This window comes from Meles meles, chromosome 18 (assembly GCF_922984935.1).
Source record: "Meles meles chromosome 18, mMelMel3.1 paternal haplotype, whole genome shotgun sequence".
In the NCBI taxonomy this organism is placed as follows: Eukaryota; Metazoa; Chordata; class Mammalia; order Carnivora; family Mustelidae; genus Meles; species Meles meles.
The window spans coordinates 61,910,226-61,927,786 of record NC_060083.1 but is presented as its reverse complement, the minus strand read 5'-3'; the positions used below and the strand labels follow the sequence as shown (position 1 = coordinate 61,927,786).

The 17,561-nt window shown below is 59.6% G+C and overlaps 1 protein-coding gene across 5 annotated transcripts in view; it reads left to right on the top strand.

Moving 5' to 3' along the window:
• LOC123930193 overlaps window positions 1–16,211 on the top strand; it is a 32,966-nt gene extending 16,755 nt beyond the window's left edge. For 2 of the 5 annotated variants that reach the window (XR_006816005.1, XR_006816003.1), the window contains 2 exons: window positions 979–1,294; window positions 13,028–16,211. Coding sequence is in view for 1 of the 5 variants with exons in the window: in XM_045986477.1 (XP_045842433.1) it covers window positions 10,695–11,067; window positions 11,423–11,515; window positions 13,028–13,128; window positions 13,792–13,935; window positions 14,148–14,186 (750 nt within the window). In the remaining 4 variants the exon portion in view is untranslated. Of the gene's footprint in view, window positions 1–978; window positions 1,295–3,200; window positions 4,282–10,322; window positions 11,068–11,422; window positions 11,516–13,027 lie in introns of those variants that run through there. The other 3 variants (XM_045986477.1, XR_006816006.1, XR_006816004.1) reach the window with 3 other exon arrangements.
• The last annotated feature ends 1,350 nt before the right edge of the window (window positions 16,212–17,561 follow it).

The following is a 17,561-nucleotide window of genomic DNA, read 5'->3' as shown; positions in this document are numbered from 1 at the left end:
CCCGGCACTGATCTTGTGTCCGAGTCTCCTGGAGGGGGTGGTCAGCCCAGTCGTGGGGTCCGGTGCCCAGAGCATCTCACTCCGTGGTGTCTTGGGTGTGGCCCGAGAATCCACATTTCATCTGACCTTTGCTCCTGGGACCCCACTTTGAGAACCACATTAACTGAGCTCAGGGAACGTTTCCCTTCTTAGGAAGGGCACCAAGACTTCATGTTTTGCTTCTTTTGGGGGGCAGTGGGTCCCGGGTGAGAGTGGCGGGGGATCCCAGCTGGTGGCCGCTGTGGTCTGGCTGCGTTGCTCTGAGTGTATTTCATAGCTGGGGGGGGGGGGATGGCAAATGCACCCCCTCCTGGAAGCCAAGACAGTGTCTGAAGGCCATCGAGGAGACACGGGCTATCTGGGGTGAGTGAGTCCTGGCCGGCAGGCTGAGAATTGGGGGGACGAGTTCAGCTCGCCACTGGCAGGGACCCCCTGGGGACCCTCTTCACGTTTCCTGGCATGTGCTCCCCTCCCCTGGGCCAAGCCCGCACATCGTTTCAAGCCATCGCATTAACGGGTATAAAATATTTACTAAACTCAGCTTTTTGCAAATACTCCTTTGGTTCCTTTCCCTCTGCTGGGGACAGAAGCTCTGCAGCCCCCGAACCAAGGGGCCAGCGTTGGGTCAGCGCGAGAAGCCTGGGGAGGCCAGGCGGCTCTGCGTGTGTCCGGGTCGCCCGCCTGTGAAGCCCTGTCCCCTGGTCACCGCACTGGCAGATGGGCCGCCAGTCGGGGCTGGAAAAGCCACCTCCATAAATGAGCGTGGGCTGCGGGGGGCCGGGCGGCTACTCAGGAGATAATCGAAAGCACCTTTCCGAAGCGCACCGTCCGCTTCCACAAGCCGGTTGTCGAGACCTTTAGGAAACAAATGAAATGTTTAAAAGTGTATCTCTGCTTTATCTTTTAACACCTTTTACTGAAATGTTTCCTTTTTCATAGGATTTTTCCTGACTGCCGTCTTGCTCCCCGCTCTCTCCTGGAGCTGCAGCTCTAGGTCCCCGAGGCCTAGCGGAAAAGCCCCAAGACAGAAGACGGGTTTGGAGGGGCCCAGGGGCCACCCGCTGGCTTCTCTGGGCTAGTCATGACTCTTCACGTCCTACCCACGCTCTGTGGGTGCTGGTGGCTGAGAGGGAGCCACCGGGCCTGTGATGTGGGGCCTCTGGACCCCACGGTGCCACCTGAAGCCAAAGAACTTGTCGCCGTCCCCGGGGTCTGTCCCTAGAGCCCTGCTGGGGGGCAGGAAGGGGTGAAGCAGGTGAGCATCTTCTCTGAGAGCCCCAGGGCGTGGGTGTCCAGGGGACCCTGGAGCCTTGGCCTCCTGACTGTCCCACCCTCACGCCTCCCGGAGCTCAGAAGCCACGACGATGCCCAGGAGGACTCTGCTCCCAGAAGGGCAGTCGGACCGGAGGCGTGGGGCTGGGAGAGCAGGGTTTGTGGGGGGCCGCCGGGTGTTGCTGGCCGCCCCAGCCAACAGTCCGCAGGACGTGAGGGCCTGTGACCGCAAGGAAGGGAGTTGCGCCGACGGCCAGCGAGAGCTGGGAAGTGGCTCCTTCCCCGGGCAAGCCTCTGATGGAAACACACACTGGCTGCCCTGGGGACGGCAGCCTGTGGAACCCCAACGCGGGACGCCAGCAGTGCGTACCCGCTTCCGCGTGTGTGGGCCCCTGGGGCAACGTGAAGCAGCGTCTCGGCTTCCTCAGGAACGTGGCTCCGTGGCTCCCTTGTCTTTGAATGGACGGAGGATGGATTCTGTAGGCACGGATGTCTAGGATAGTGTGGGTCGATTGTCCCCCATTTCCCCCATTGTCCTTCTGCCCCTGGGCCCGTCACACTCAGGAGGCAGGAAGCTCCCGGAACGGTCAGTACGTTGTCAGGGGGAGGCTGTCGTCAGCCCGGAGGGCTCTGTTTCCCTGCGATGCGTTCACGGAGCCCCACTTTCTCCTGGCATGTTAGAGCCGTCCTGGGAGTTCAGAGCAGGGAGAGAGGAGATGAGGCGATGGGTGGGAGTTAGGAGTCAGGTGGACAGCTAGAGGCCGGTCCCTCCCCCTTCACCTGCCTTCTCCACGAACCCTGGGGGACGGCAAGGCCGGCAGACGGTGACAGCATCATCCCACTGTTGGGGACAGCGTGTGGGTGTGGACGACATTGCGGCCTGAATTTTTCCACATTTTGTCTGGGCCCTGTTGGAGCCGCGATGGCCCGACCCATGAACTCGTTTCCGAGGGCCAGACGGGCTTTCCTCCAGCTCACTTTCAGCGGGCTGACATCCCAGCTCCCGCGGACCGCGTCCCGGTCCCGCTGAGCTGGGTCCAGGGAGCGGAGGGGCAGATGTGGCCCCTGGACCTGAGACAGCAGGGCTGGCCCTTGTCACCCCCCCTACAGGGCCAGGCAGGCGTGGCCACATCCAGGTCGTACGTACGGGCCCAGAACAAAGGACGCTAACTCAACTGATCCGTGGCCTGGCTGCTGGCTCGCATGGCCGTTGAGATAAAAATGGTGAAAAGGATGAAAAAGTGCTCTTTTGGCAAAAGGACGAGGGAAGTCAGGCAGGCGAGCTAGCCCCGAAAACAGATGGCCAGTGGTTAATGAGGGACCGTTCGCCTCCTGGGGAAGAAGGCTTTGGGGGGTTGGTTTCTATCCTGACACCGTCATGGTGTCGTGGTGGGGTGGGGAGCTCAGCAGGCCCCCGCCCAGGCAGGAGCCGGCCAGGCCAGGGCCGAGGGGCTCTTAGCCCTACATTCCCTCTCCCTTCTCTGCACCTCTGCCCTGTGTCATCTGGGCCTGGAGTTGCCCCGCACCGGGTCCCCCTTTCTGTCGGGGATCATGAGATCGGAGAGGGCCGGGCTCTGCGTCCCACAGCCGGCCTCTCGCACAGGCTCACGGAGTCGAATGCGGTGAGTGTTTCTTGCGTGCTTGTGACCTCTGCCTTCGCGTGCTTTGGTGACACGCCATCCCCACGGAGAGCACGTTTCCTGTTTCCTGTGGGGCCGCAGTCTGTGGCTCTCCGGCTGCGCCTCGCACACAGCCCACGAGGAGGGCCCCGCTCTCAGGCCCAAGATGCAGTGGCGGGTTGGGAGCCCGGCCCGGGCGGTGCCGCCGGCTCCCGTGATCATGGGGCCTGTCCCGCGGGAGCAAGAACGTCTTATTTATTTTCTTGGCAGGGCACCTTTCCACCGCGGTTGGCTCTCTCGGTCTCCTGCTGGCTTCCAGGAAGCCTGTGCGCCCACCGGCTGGGAACCGGCCCCTCAGCCCAGGGGCAGCGCTGGGGGGTGTCCACGCCGGGAGCTTCCCTGGGTTTGCAGTCAAAGCCAGGAGTCTGCTCAGCTCCCTCTTCACAGTGAAATGCACATCTCCCATTAAAAGGCAAATCTTTATTTCAAAAGGTTCAGTAGGAAGTGACTTAAAAAAGATTTCCAGCTGGTTAAATTTAGGGCAAGGCAGCGGCCGGTCCTGAGCTCCGGGTGGGGCTCGGCCGGTTTCCACTCCCGGCACCCGCCTCCCGCCTCGTCGGGCTTCTTTTTTCTCCCTTTGAGTCAGACCAACAATGCAGATGGTCGTGCTGGCCAGAGTTGTGCTTACTTAAAATAAGCGACACCAGTCGGGGGGTGGTCAGCTGGAGATGGCCTCATCCCAGCCGCCCGACACCCTCTCCTTGAGGGGACACCCTCTCTGCGTCCTACCCCTATGCTCCCGTCCTGATTCCTCCCCCAACAGGCCTCCCTGGGGGGGCAGGAGGAGCCTCTGGGTCTCCCTTTGACCCAGTCCCCTGACGGGCCAATGAGCTGCGGCGAGTCCCTCCGCTGCTTGCCCCTGGTGGAGCAGGACTGACCACCTCCAACGTGCAGAGCGGCCTCTGCATGGGCCGAGTCCAGGGCCAGCCGGCGGAAGCCAGCGGGGAGGAAGCCCTGTCGGTGGGACGAGGGGGCAGCCGAGTGGTGGGAGTAGGCGGACGGGCCTGTGTGCCCTGTTCCCCCGCGCGCCTGTGCACATGGCCGGGGCTGGGGGTGGTGCGGGAAGACTCGTGTTTGAGGGTTTCGTAGCCCAGTGACCTTGGAGCGGAGCTGGTGGCGGGGGGGGGGGGGGGGCTGGCCGGGGTTCTGGGAACCAGGGACCCCCTTCAGAGTAGCTGTCAGAGGGAAAGGGTCTGGCCTTGGCCCATGGGTGGCTCTTCCCCTCCTTCCCCTCTCCCTTCCCTCTTCCCCCCTCCCCCTCCTTAATTCCCTCCCTGCCCCTCCTCCCTTCCCTCCTGCTTCCCCTCCTGTCTTCCCTCTTCTTCCATCATTCTTCCAGGTCTCCCCCGCTCCCCCTCCCCCCTTCCTCCTCACCCTTCCCCCCTTTCCCTCCTTCGCTGGCCCCAGAGAAGCTGCTCTATGCTCTGCTGGTGGCATTAGTGAGACCGGCAAGCCCAGGCCCAAGGTGCACCAGACCAGGCAGGAGTCTGGGAGCCCCGTCCTTTCACACGCCCTCTTTGCCCCCCCCCCACCCCCCTGCAACCCTGCCGGGCCACGTGGCCTCCCTCTGCGCCTCCGCCTCCCTCCCCCATTCCCTGGACTGGAAACTCCAACCATGACCCCAGCACCGCCCCCCCCCCCCCCCAACGCCTGCCCTGGTTCCTCTCCTTTCCCCTCTGTGCTGGACATAAAAGCAGACGGATGGGCAGAGCGTGATATTCGTGCCAGGACCTGATTTCACAGCGTTTTCGCACAGTGCTCCGTAAAACCGAACAAATGTGCTGGAGTGCGGGTCTGTTGCAGTGCAGCGGTGAGGCTAGATCCCGGGGTGGGTGCGGAGAAGCGGGGCACCGAGGGCTCCGGGGGGTCCTGGAGAGCCCAGCCCAGCATCACAGGGAAGCAGAGCTGGACAGGCAGGATCTCGGACCTTTGGGGAGTGGGGAGGAGCCCCCCAGGCGGGATGGGCAGCCCGGCTCCCAGGACCAGCCTCCAGGGGGTCCCATAGAGCACCTGTCAGGATGGTCTGTCCAGACAGAGGGAGAGAGAAGACTGGCCCATGACGTTCTCCTGCCGCGTGCATGTGGGTGCCGAGTGGGCTTCTAGGGCGTCCCTCCTGGGGCAGATGGAGAGGGGCACGGAGTAGGGTTTGGCCAAAGGGGACAGGATGGCGTCTCTGCATGCCCCACACCCCCTGGGAGGAAAACTTCGCAGAGAGAAAAGGCGTGGCCCCTGAGGACCTTGGGTTTCGGCTCCCTCCCCACCGCACCCAAGTGGAGGGAGAGCGGCAGGGACCCCCACCCTGAGGCTGGTAGGTGGGAATGAGGAAGGAGGGAAGGTAGGGCCAGGCCAGGTCCCCTCAGGCTGATGTTGGCTGGTGCCCCGATGGACATTTCCCACCAGCAGCTGGGCCAGCACCCCTGTCCAGCCCAGTTCAGCCCCAGGGAGAGCCCCAGGGTCACGCCATGGGAGCCCCGGGCAGGAGGCAGTTGTGTTGGCCCACGCCATGCTCTGGTGGGGTGTCAGACTCAGCGATGGGCCCCCTCTGCGGGACAGGAGGACAAAGCATCATGTGGGACTGGGAGACACCCCCTTCGGCAGGCTGGGCGTGCCCCCCTGGCTGGGAGATCACGTCGGCATCTCCTCCCTGCCCGGTTCTCCTTCCCTTCACTCCCTGTCTATCCATGTTAGTGTCTTGCCTTGCCTTTCAGTTCCTGGCTTGCGTCATGAAATATGCATAGACATCGAGGTGTAAATAATAAATAGGCACTGTGTGTCTGTGGGCCCACCACTGGCCCTGAGGCAGAGGCAGGGGTCCTGGCCTCCAGCCCCACTGCCCCTCCCGGTTTTATCCCCTGTCCCCAGAAGGGGAACTTTGTCCTGTGTTTTGAATTGTTCATTCACTCGCTTTTCTTTGTGGTTTTAACTGCACTGTGTCTATCCAGATGGCGTATGATTTACTTGTATATTTCTCACTTTAGTCGAATAGAGTCACCCTGTATTTTCTTCTGCACCTTTATTCCTTTTTTTTTTAACTCAACGTCGTTTTTTTTTTTTTAAAGATTTTATTTATTTATTTGACAGAGAGAGAGATCACAAGTAGATAGAGAGGCAGGCAGAGAGAGAGGAGGAAGCAGGCTCCCTGCGGAGCAGAGAGCCGGATGCGGGGCTCGATCCCAGAACCCTGAGATCATGACCTGAGCCGAAGGCAGCGGCTTAATCCACTGAGCCACCCAGGCGCCCCTCAACGTCGTTTTTTTTTTGAGCTTCATACATGTGAAATGTTCATTTCTTTTCAGTGCCGGGTAGAATTCCTGCGTGCTTATGCACCATAAGCCCCCATCTTCCGGTGGTTGGACATGTGTTTAAGGATGTCAGCCTGCATTGCTATAAACATTGGGTTCTGGCCAACTGACCTCTGAGGGCGCTGGGCAGAAACCTCAGATTTGGAGGCAATCCCTAGTTCTCTGCTTTTCTGCTGTTCCAGAAACAAGCCTGCTCTCTCCCAGCACAGCTGTTCTTAGCAGTTAAGAAGCCCATTAGAGCCTGCTTCCCTGGCCTCCAGGGGTTTCCACTCTTTCCCCTCAGGAGCAGCTAGCTGGTGCCATCAGCAAGGGTCACCCTGATGGAATGGTTTGTTCCTCCAGGAACTGATCCTTTCTTCCTGCCGGGGAAGATTGTGTGCATGTGGGGTGAATCTCTGGTCTACCTTCCACTTTTATGGCTCTGATTTCTGCCTCTCTCCCTAAGGCCAGGCACAGGAAAGCTACACTGAGGGACTTGATGGATTTTGTTTTTCATGGAAGGCAACCAACTTACCCCGACTTGCCTGGAACTGTCCTGAGATTTCTGCATCTTGGAAAACCTCTCTGGGGTGCGGGGCAGCTAGGATGGTTGGTTATGCCAGGTTCACGTCATCATAGTACAATAGAGGCAATGACTCATCTACCTACCTACCCATCCATCCACCCATCCATCCATCCATCCATCCATCCATCCATCCATCCATCCATGAACCCATCCATCCATCTATCCATCCATCCACCCATCCATCTATCCAACCATCCACCCATCCATCCACCCACTTATCTTTCCATCCATCCACCCATCCATCCATCTCTCCACCCACTTATCCATCCATCCATCCAACCAGCCAACCATCCATCCATCCATCCATCCAACCATCCATCCAACCATCCATCCATCCACATCCATCTATCCATCCATCCATTCATCCATCCATCCATCCTTCCATCCATCCACTTATCCATCCATCCACTTATCTAACCATCTATCCATCCACCCACCCATCCATCTATCCAACCATCCACCCATCCATCCACCCACTTATCCTTCCATCCATCCACCCATCCATCCATCTATCCACCCACTTATCCAGCCATCCATCCAACCAGCCAACCATCCATCCATCCACCCATCCATCCATCCATCCATGAACCCATCCATCCATCTATCCATCCATCCACCCATCCACCCATCCACCCATCCATCCACCCACTTATCTTTCCATCCATCCACCCACCCATCCATCTATCCAACCATCCACCCATCCATCCATCCATCCACCCACCCATCCATCTATCCAACCATCCACCCATCCATCCACCCACTTATCCTTCCATCCATCCACCCATCCATCCATCTATCCACCCACTTATCCAGCCATCCATCCAACCAGCCAACCATCCATCCATTCATCCATCCATCCAACCATCCATCCAACCATCCATCCAACCATCCATCCATCCATCCATCCATCCATCCACTTATCCATCCATCCACTTATCCATCCATCCACCCATCCACACATCCATCCATCCATCCATCCATCCATTCATCCATCCATCCATTCATCCATCCATCCATTCATCCATCCATCCACTTATCCATCCATCCATCCATCCATCCATCCATCCATCCACCCACTTATCCATCTACCCACCCATCCATCCAACCAACAATCCATCCATCCATCCATCCATCCATCCATCCACTCCATCCATCCATCCATCCATCCACCCACTTATCCATCTATCTATCCACCCACTTATCCATCCATCCATCCATCCATCCACCCACTTATCCATCTACCCACCCATCCATCCAACCATCCATCCATTCATCCATCCATCCATCCATCCATCCATCCATCCACCCACTTATCCATCCACTTATCCATCCATCCATCCATCCATCCATCCATCCATCCATCCATCCATCCACTTCATCCATCCATCCACCCACTTATCCATCTACCCACCCATCCATCCAACCATCCATCCATCCATCCAACAAATGTTTCCCTGGTGACCACTGTGTGTTAACAAGACCTTCAAGTATTTCACTGATTTGCTTTAACTCTTATAGATTGGCTTCCCTTCCCTGGTTCCAGCTCCCAGAGCTCCAGCACCCACAGCCAGGGTGAACCTGACAATTCTGTGTCCCACAACTGTGTGGAGCCAGTGACAGGGTTGCCCGTACAGGGAGATGTGAAGCCACGTTTCCACCAGCAGAAGAGCTGCATATCCATCCCATTCCTGGGTGTTAATTGGACTTTGTAGTTTTGGTGGTTTACCCCTTTTAGAGAGCGTGGGTTGCTGCCATGTTAGAAAAGCTGTATGGGTTGGTTGGCAGTTGTACCCGGGCTGGAGGAATCTTCAGGGAGGGAATATCTTGTCACGGCCATGTTTGGCTGCTGAAGAAAGATCCTGGTTCCTTGTCCCTGACCTTGGGGGCCTAGAGGTGGGGCCAGCAGGTCAAAGCCATCCCAGCAGGCAGGGGAGGCTCATTCCCTTGCAGAGCCCGGCGCCCACAAACCTGGCCCTTCTGCAGGTAACTTGAAGAAAGCCTTATAGTTGTGGAGTCACCTTTGAGTCAGAGACCCAACTCACATTCATTTATTTGTAAGTCATTTACTGAGCACCTCTTGTGTTCCAGGAACCATGCTAAGGGTTGTGGAGGGCAAATGCGACCTTGGGAGGTGGCCCAAACTCAGGGTGTTTGCATTCCAGATGAGGCCACAGGACGCACATCACCTCATGCTGACTGAGCCAGGACCAGAGGAGGCTGTCATGAAGCAGGAGGTTCCGAGGTGGGCGAGGAGGGCTGGGTGGTCAGGAGAGCCTGGGAGGCATGGTGGAAAGTGGTACTTAGCCAGGGGAGATAGTTTGGATGGCTGTTTAGCAAATATTCATCGCCTCTCTCCCACTGTGGGCAGAGAAAGAAAAGTAGTGTCCTTTCCCCATCAATGCCAAGGGAGATCAAGTGGCCTGTGGTGGTCAGTGGGATGACAGTGGACAAAGCATGAGCAGAGTGCGTGCTTGTATCCTGTGCTCTGGTGGATATGCCCGGAGCAGGGCCCCACCAGCCTGGGCTTTGGAGAGGTACCTGGGGAGCAGACCCGGGCCCAGCCCACAGCCCGGAGTCAAGCTCAGGCGATACCCATCCTGAGACAGGGCTGGCCCGCTGAGCCCGTTTTTAACCAGCCGAAAGAAGAGCTGTCTGCAGACATGTCAGAATGATGGCAGATTCTTTTGTAAGCCACTGACGTTGGGGGACGTTTGTTACGCAGCGTTATGTGGGAGAAGCTGACTAAGGCACTGGGTCTGGAAGAGGAAGGATTTGGGGGAAGCTGAAGGTGTTGGGGAGAGGAGGGCTGTGCAGGGGTGCAGAAGTAAGAGGACAGAACTCTGATTGTGTGAGGTTAGCAGGGAGGCTGGACAGGGTTTGAGGAGGTGGGAGGCAGAGTTGGAAAAGCACATTGGAAGCAGGCTGTACGAGCTGGTGGTGGTCCTAGAAAAGATCCTCTACCCGAGGGCACAGTCCTTCTCCCCCTTATCATGACCTCTGTATCTAAGCTTGCTCCTGAACTGCCAGAGAACTTGGGAAAAAGGTATTTTTCTCTGGATGACTACAGGTGCCTACTGCTCCCCCCAGAACACCTGGATGTTTCAGTGAGGGGCTCGGTACCCAAGGGTATTCTGAGCAGGTTCAGGCTCTGGGTTTTACCTTGGTTCTGGTGCCTTGGCCCTCAGTTCATCCAAATGGTCTCTGAGGACCCTCCTTCCTTGATGGCCCAGCCAAAGAGTGGTGAACACAGAGGCAGGTGCCAGGATCAACGAGTTGCCTGGGAGGAAGCAGGATGGGCTGGGAAGTCCGGATGCGTAGCCGGGAGCCCATGATGTCTGGAGAAGGGCCGTGGATGCAGCGGGCACGTGGCCCCAGCAAGTGACCAGGCTCAGAGGGCTGGTTGAGGGCAGGAAGCCAGGGAAGAGGAGAGGACAGGGGGCCGGGGAGGAGGAGAGGACAGGCCCGGGGAGGAGAGGATCCAACCTGAGCACCATGAATCCAACAAAAGCAACAACCAACACAGTACAAAGTTTCCAAATATAAACAGCGCACATCCCCGTCAACGTGTTAATTAGAGCTCATTAGCCGCGAACAGGCCCGGTGCAGCCTGGAGAGGCAGGCTCCGGCGGAGGGCGTCTCCCGGAACCTTCTGTCTGCCCTGGAGACTCAAGGCTGCGCCCATCTGCCAGGGCCTGCCGGCTGCCCGGCCTTCTGCCCGGCGGCCTCGCACCACCTCTGTTCCCCTCTGTGTCAGGCCTAATTGTCCTGGCGGCCTGGCTTCTGTCAGCGCCGGGGTCCGATGCGTGCGTGACGCCGGCGTGTGGAGCCGCCGACTCGATGCAGCGTCCACGCGAACGGTCTGCCGGGCGCAGGGACAGGTCGGAGGAGCGGCAGCTGCTCACGGCCGCCGGTCCCCGGTCACAGCGGGGCCAGGAACCCAAGCCCCTTGCCAAGCTCGTGTCACCAGACGAGAGCAGAATCTCCTTGGAGGGGGAAGAGGACGTAATTCCTTCCTGCCCTGCCTGTAAGATGACCTCCACTTGGGGCAAAACAAAACAAGAAATCAATGCGGACCGGATCCCCGGGCTTTTCCTTATTGTTATCCTTATCTGCTCCGCTGGACCTGCGAGGACCCAAGGCGCCTTCCCAGAGGTTTTGGGCAGCCCGGAAGGTGCCAATAATTGCCATCACCGTATCAGCCCCCCGGGAGGTGCGACCGGGAGCAGCTGGGTTGTGTCGGATCTCGGGACAAGGAGAGAATTTTGCCGCGCTGTGGTTTTCAAGCCCATCTAGGCTGGGAGGATGGGGAGGAGGAGGGAGAGAGGACCTGCCAGGGGGTCCCTGCCGGGGAGGGTGCTGCTGATGTCCCACCGGATCTGGCGGCTTGGAGCGGCCCCTCTGTGGAGCATCCCCACATCCCCACAACCAGGACAGGCAGTGCAAGGGGCTGGCCCCAGGCTGAGGTCCCCTCCTGCCACTCCCCTGCCCCAGGTGTCCCCTCTCTGCCTTTCTGGGAGTGCTCATGGGAGTCCCCCACTCGGAACCCCCCGGTTGTGCGCTTCTAGGTCATCTGGTGAGGACACCGGCAGGGACCTTGATCGGACATCCTGCAATCATTAAAATCTGCGAGCTGCACGCAGGTCTCAGCCCCCCAGCAGGTAATGGGTGGGTCGTTTCTCAGCGTGAGGGGCAGTGGCCACAGCGGCTGTCCCTGCAGGTTCCAGCTCATGCGGGGGGGGGTGGTTCGTGCTCTCCACCCCCATTCCCCTCTCACCTGCCAGCCACCCCCCCCTTTCCCTCGGCCGGCCCTGTGGACCTCACGTTTCTGAGAGAGACAGTTTACGCCGCTCCCTCTGTCGTGGTGAGGAGTCAAATCCCTGTGAAAGTGTATGTGCACACGTGTGTCTGCGTTGGTGCACGTAGACGCACATGCGTGCACACGCATGCACACGGGCCTGTGAGTGTACATCAGTGCACACGAGTCTCGTATCTGCGTGGATATGCACACGTGAGTGCGTCCATGTGGGTGTGCACGCCTCTCTGTGGACACGTGCGTGTGTAGGAGCACGGGCCAGGCTCCCGCGGCTCCGCTGACCCGGGGTGGGGGAGAGGTCTCAGGCCCACCGTCCTCTGCTCTCCTCCCGTCCACCTGCAGGTGCTGACGTGTCCCTGCCCTTGGCCCGTCACCTCCTACCGCAGCATTCGGTTTTCTTGTCACAGCACTCAGAGGCACCTGCGGGGACATGGTGACTCTTCTTGCCGACGTGCTCTGTGTCTCCCCGAGGGCTGGTGCTGTGCCCGGAGGGGAAGCCCAAGGCCTGGCTCTCTGGAGGTTCGAGGCGGTCCGTGGGCTTCCTCCTTGGCCACAGTGGGAATCCGGACCCCGTCTCTGACCTGTGTGACTGTCAGCCTGATGTGTTCTTTGAGGCTGGTCACCAGGGCCGGGCCTCTTCCCCACGCAGAGGGCACACTCCAGCCCACCAGCATCCTGGGAAACAGCTCTCTGGATGCCACCGGACAGAAGCAGTTTCCAGTGTGATCGATGCAGCGGTCGCACCGGGAAATGTGTTCACGAGTGTCCATTTTATTCCTGGGAGTCTGGGGGTGGCTGGGAGGGCACGGCTCCGGGGCTGGCCTGGAGAAGGCAGCCTACGGGCATGGGCTGGCCCTTGGTCCCCACCCCGTGCCCCGGGGAGGCCCCGCCTGCCCCACCGCCGTGTTCCCTCCAGGTGGGTTGAGAGGGCAGCGAACACGCAGGGAGCCGCTGTGTCCTGCCCCGGAGAGCTGGAGAGAAAGACCTTTTGCTCCCCACCCTCCCCGCCAGGAGGACGTCCGGAGCCTCTGCCGCAGCTCCGGGACGCGCGAGTGTGTCGAGGGTCTGGTCTGCCAGGCGTTGCTTGCTGCCGGGGAAGGAGCACGGAGTGGAAGAGTCCCTTGCAGAAAAGACGGGGCCTTGGCCTCTCCTGGCCGCTAACAGATTGCATCCAGCGCGGCGAGATCATGGGGCGTGTGTGCGTCTTTGTGCATGTGTCCGGGGCTCCAGGGACCGGAGTGACGCCCGGGGGGCTGGAGCGTCTGTGGGTCTCTGGAGCTGGTGGGGGGTGTGCACAGCTGGGGCTGGGCCGCGCTGCACGCCTCCCTTGCCCACCCGGCCCTCGCTCCGTCCACAGCTCCGCCTTCAGTCCTCGTCGGCATTGACTATCGGGAATGTCCGGAGCCGTTCCGTTTGCTGAGCCGGCTGGACACGTTGCGTAGCAAGTGGCTGGCAGCGGTGAGTCCCAGCCATGACCTTCACCCCGGAAGGAGGCCGCTTCGTTCTGAAGCTGCGCTGAACCATGCCATGGCCGAGACCTGCCTCTACTCCCCCAGGGAAGAGATTAAAATCCTTAAATGCCTTCTGGCAAAAGGGACAGCTGCCTCTTTATCCTTAAAATGCAAGTCAGCAAGGAGCACACTGCCCCGGGCCCGTTGGGTTGCTGGCTCTGTGGTCTAACCCCATCGATCCCCCTGATCGGCGTCCGATGAGTTGGGGGCGGCGGTCAATATCCGTGCACTTCTGCGAGCGAATGCAGAGGGAAGCGGGAGGCAGGGAGCCCCGGGTCGGGACACCAGCCCTGCCAGCCGTCAGAGAGCCCACCCTCCGGCCTGAGCTGCACGCAGGCACGGCTTGACCGCAGCTCGCCTCATGTCTGGTGTCTCCAGCAGTGGCCCCCCGGGGGGCTCTCTGCCTCTGGCTTCACCTTCCATCTGCTCCTGCCCCGGCGACACTCAGCCTTGTTCCCCACCAGCTCAGCTCAGTTTGTGGTCTCAGTGCCTTGAACCCAGACCTGGGCAGCCGATTCAGGATTTTTGAATGACTGAGTGCGTTTCTGGTGGGGCTGGCCTGTCCCCTCTCACTGTGTCTGGTCACTGAGCTTCTCGTCCCTTGGGCCAGGACTTCTGTGTGGGGCATGTGCCTGGATATTTCCGCTCTTGGGAATCCTCCTACACATCCTTCAGCAGCCCACTCACATGTCACCTCCTCCGGGAAGCCTGCTGTTGTTTCCGGCCAGAAGCGGTCCTTTCCTCCGAGATCAGGGTGCGTGCTTAGTGGTCTCCAGTGAGGACGGCTGCTTTTTTGTTCTCACTCACTGTGCAGTCATGGCACACTGTCCTTGGCCTCGTCTGGGGTTCTCTCTGAGAGGAAGTTGGATTTCCGAACGTCCCCTCATTTCTGTGCCTCGGCTGGAAATGCTGCTGCGGCGCCAGCACTTTGAAGCCAAGTCTCAGATCTGACCTCTTTTCTTTTAGGCGTCCGGTGCCGGGCCTTTGCGGCTGCCAGCCCCCTAGCCGTGGGGTGCTTTCCATCTTTCCATCTTTCCATCTTTTCCATCCAGATGCTTTCCATCTTGTCTGGACTCCAGTGGCCAGTAGGACCATCAGGGACACCTCCTCCCCCTGCTGCTAGCCGTGCTCCCTGCTGCTGCTAAGGGGATAGATTTAGGGTGGGAACGGGCTGGGGTCCCTCCTCTGCTCACACTCAGCCCCTGGTGGTCCTGGCTGTCCAGCCCGGTCCGCGGGTCCGCCATGCCCCATAGTACGAGCCCTTCACGTGCCTCCTTGCGCCTCTGTGTCTTTGCTCGCCCGTGATCTCTGCCTGGTGTGTGCACTCCCTGTTTCTGCACCTGGCCCACCTTTAAGACTGAACTGAGGAATCCCCCAGGAATCCTGAGCCTCCGGGCTGCGTGTCTGGACCTCACCTCACCCCCTGGGTGATTAGCCTCTCTTGAACTTATCAGCTTCCAAGGCCAAAGGCCAGCTTCTGGCCCAGCCTCTGCCGAGCCCACCATGGGAGGCCGAGCGGGACAACCCTCCAGGAGCCCGGTGTGGGGCTAGACGCCAGGCTGGCCTCGTCCATGATGAGTGGGCATGACCACGGCCTGTGCTGTGGCGGTGCTCTCTGTCAGGCCCGAAGCCTCCCTCTGAAACCCATGCCTCGTCCTCACCTAGCCGGGCTGGAGGCCGCCCCGGGAGCGTGGCCTTGACTGTGAGCAGGATGTATCAGTCAGTCCTGCTGACCGCCGGACAGGCAGTCCTCAGACGCCGTGGACTCAACACACAGCCTGCTTCTTTCTGCTCCCAGTGTCCAGCTGACTTTGTCCCCAGGAGGGACTCAGCTGGCTGTGGAGGCAACATAGGGACAGTCCATCAGGACGTGGCCACCTCAGTCTGGAAGGGACAGCACGTCCTTCCAATCCCCCCCCTTTGGCCAGAACCGGACATCTGGTCTCCCTGGCACGCTGTGGGGCTGCGGGCAGGGCCGGCCCCCCGGACGCCTGCTCTGGGGCCCACCCACTGTCTCTGCCACGGGACTTCAGGCTCAGCGGGGCCACGGTACATGACAGCTCTGTGCCCCAAATTTCCCGACTTTTGAAGTGAGCCCAATAAAACTATCAGGGGGATTCATGTCCCACCGCCGGGAACGTGGCTTTCGTGAGGCTTGGCACCAGGTACGGATCTGCCCTCCGTGGCTACTCAGCGTTTCACGGAGACGGAAGCGCCTGGAGAGGCACCAGCGACAGGTCAGGACACTTTTGTGCTGCGGGAGCCCGGCCCCTCCTCCCAAGTGCGATCCCTTCGACTCCCGCTCCTGGAACCCAGGGTCGAAAGCCAGAAAATCCACGATGCCAGCCTCGCGCGTGGCACGCAGCCCATGGCCCCACACGTGGCTTCGCCAGAGCCGGCCCGGGGTCCCGTCCAATTTACAGTGGAGCAGAGAGAGGCCAAGGACTTGCCTGCCTCAGGGCAGGGCTGGGCTCCGACCCCCTTTCCGGCTTCCAGGCCCCCCCTCCGGGCTCTGCTCCCGGCCCCCTTCCCGGTGAAGCGGGCCCCTCCCCCAGCTCGTGGCAGGGGTCGGCAGGATGACCAAGGCTGGGAGGAACATGTCCCACGTGCTCGTGTGGCAGCAGCTCTCGGGACACAACGAGAAGACTCGGTAAGGGGAGGCGTGAGGACGCGGATGGCGTCTCGGGAGCCGCCACAGGTCTTGCGTGTTCTTGTCGGTCCAGGAGAGTGAAGCGGAGCCCGGGCGTGCGGGGCCCCTGTCACCCCATCTTCCACGCCGAGACGCGTAGCTCCCCGTGCTGGATGGAGAAGTGCACCTTTCCGCACCGCGGCCGGACGGTGGCAGCGGCCATGGGTCCCATGACGGCTGCGAGAACACGGGAACAGCCGCACGCAGAGCGTCACCCGGCCTTGAAGAGGAAGTGGCTTCTGACACGGGCTACAGCGCCGGCCGCCGTGAGATGATTTGTGGATCGAAGTAATCCAGTCGCAGAAGGACGAGCACCGTAAGACCCCACTGGTGCGAGATCCCCGGAGTCGTCCGATTCGTAGGGGCAGGAGGGGGTGGGGGGTGTCGGGCTGGGGGAGGCGGGAGGCGGTTCGAGTCTAATGGACACAGGGTTCCGCTCTGAGACGTGAGGACGTGGGCGGACGGTGGTGACGGCTGCTCCACGACGTGGTGGTTCCCGGAGCCACGGAGCTGTGCGCTCATGCGTGGTTAAATGCTCAATTTTATGTTATGTGTATTTTACTACAATTAAAAAAAAAAGCAGCATGGGGCACCTGGGTGGCTCAGTGGGTTGAGCCTCTGCCTTCAGCTCGGGTCATGATCTCAGGGTCCTGGGATCGAGCCTTGCATCGGGCTCTCTGCTCAGCAGGGAACCTGCTTCCCCCTCTCTCTGCCTGCCTCTCTGCCTGCTTGTGATCTCTGTCTGTCAAATAAATAAATAAAATAAAATAAATTAAAATAAATTATTAGAAAAAAAAGCAGCATGAGCGTTTCCGTCAGCTTCCAGGTCTTTCTTAGGCCTACCCTGGCCCAGGCTGGGGCGTTGGAGACTCTCGATGGCTCGCGAGTCCTGCTTGTCCGGATCCTCCTTCTCGGGGGTGGGCGTTTTCCCCTGACCCCCCGGGTTCCAGGTTTCAGGCTTCTGTTCACTCCGGAGCTTCATGCTCAGCACGGGGCTTTCTGGGAATTTTGTATTGTTGTTCATAAACCCAAACTTACAAAGGGTGCATTAGGGTTCATTAACCAACATCATCCCACGGCATTTGCCGTGAAGATTCTCCGCGTTCTGGACTTCCTACCGGGTGGCTTCCCAGGCAGCTGGCCCCGAGCGGTGTCCACATGCCGCAGCCCAACCTCTCTTTCTGGTGGAGGGGGAGAGCAGGGAGCGAGCGAAGGGGGACGTGGGGCATCAGGCGTTGCAGGATCCGCTCCGGGGGGAAGCCTGGCTGCACTCACATCTCGGAAGTCCTAGGCAAGGTCTGGGCCCCCACAAAGGACATGAGAGGGGGACGGCCTCAGCCCAGGATGACTTCATTGTGGAGACGGAAACTAATTCCTCTCTAAGTGGGAAAAGGCTCTTTAGCTGCGTTAAGAGGCTGAAGTCTGATGAAAAGGCGAGTGGATTCAATCTTCCTTGCACCAGCCGCCTGGGACCTCATCAGACTCAAACCGATTAAAAAAATTCACATTGAAAGCATCGTTTATAAAAGCCCAAAATCATAGAAAACATTCGGCTTGGAGGGGGGGAGGAAGGGCATTTCCACCTAAGCCATAATCTTTCATTATCTCTCCTGCCTCCTTTATGGGGTCTGACAGCCCTGTCTCCTCCCCAGGACTAATCATTAGACTAATTAGTGGCTAATCGATGTTTA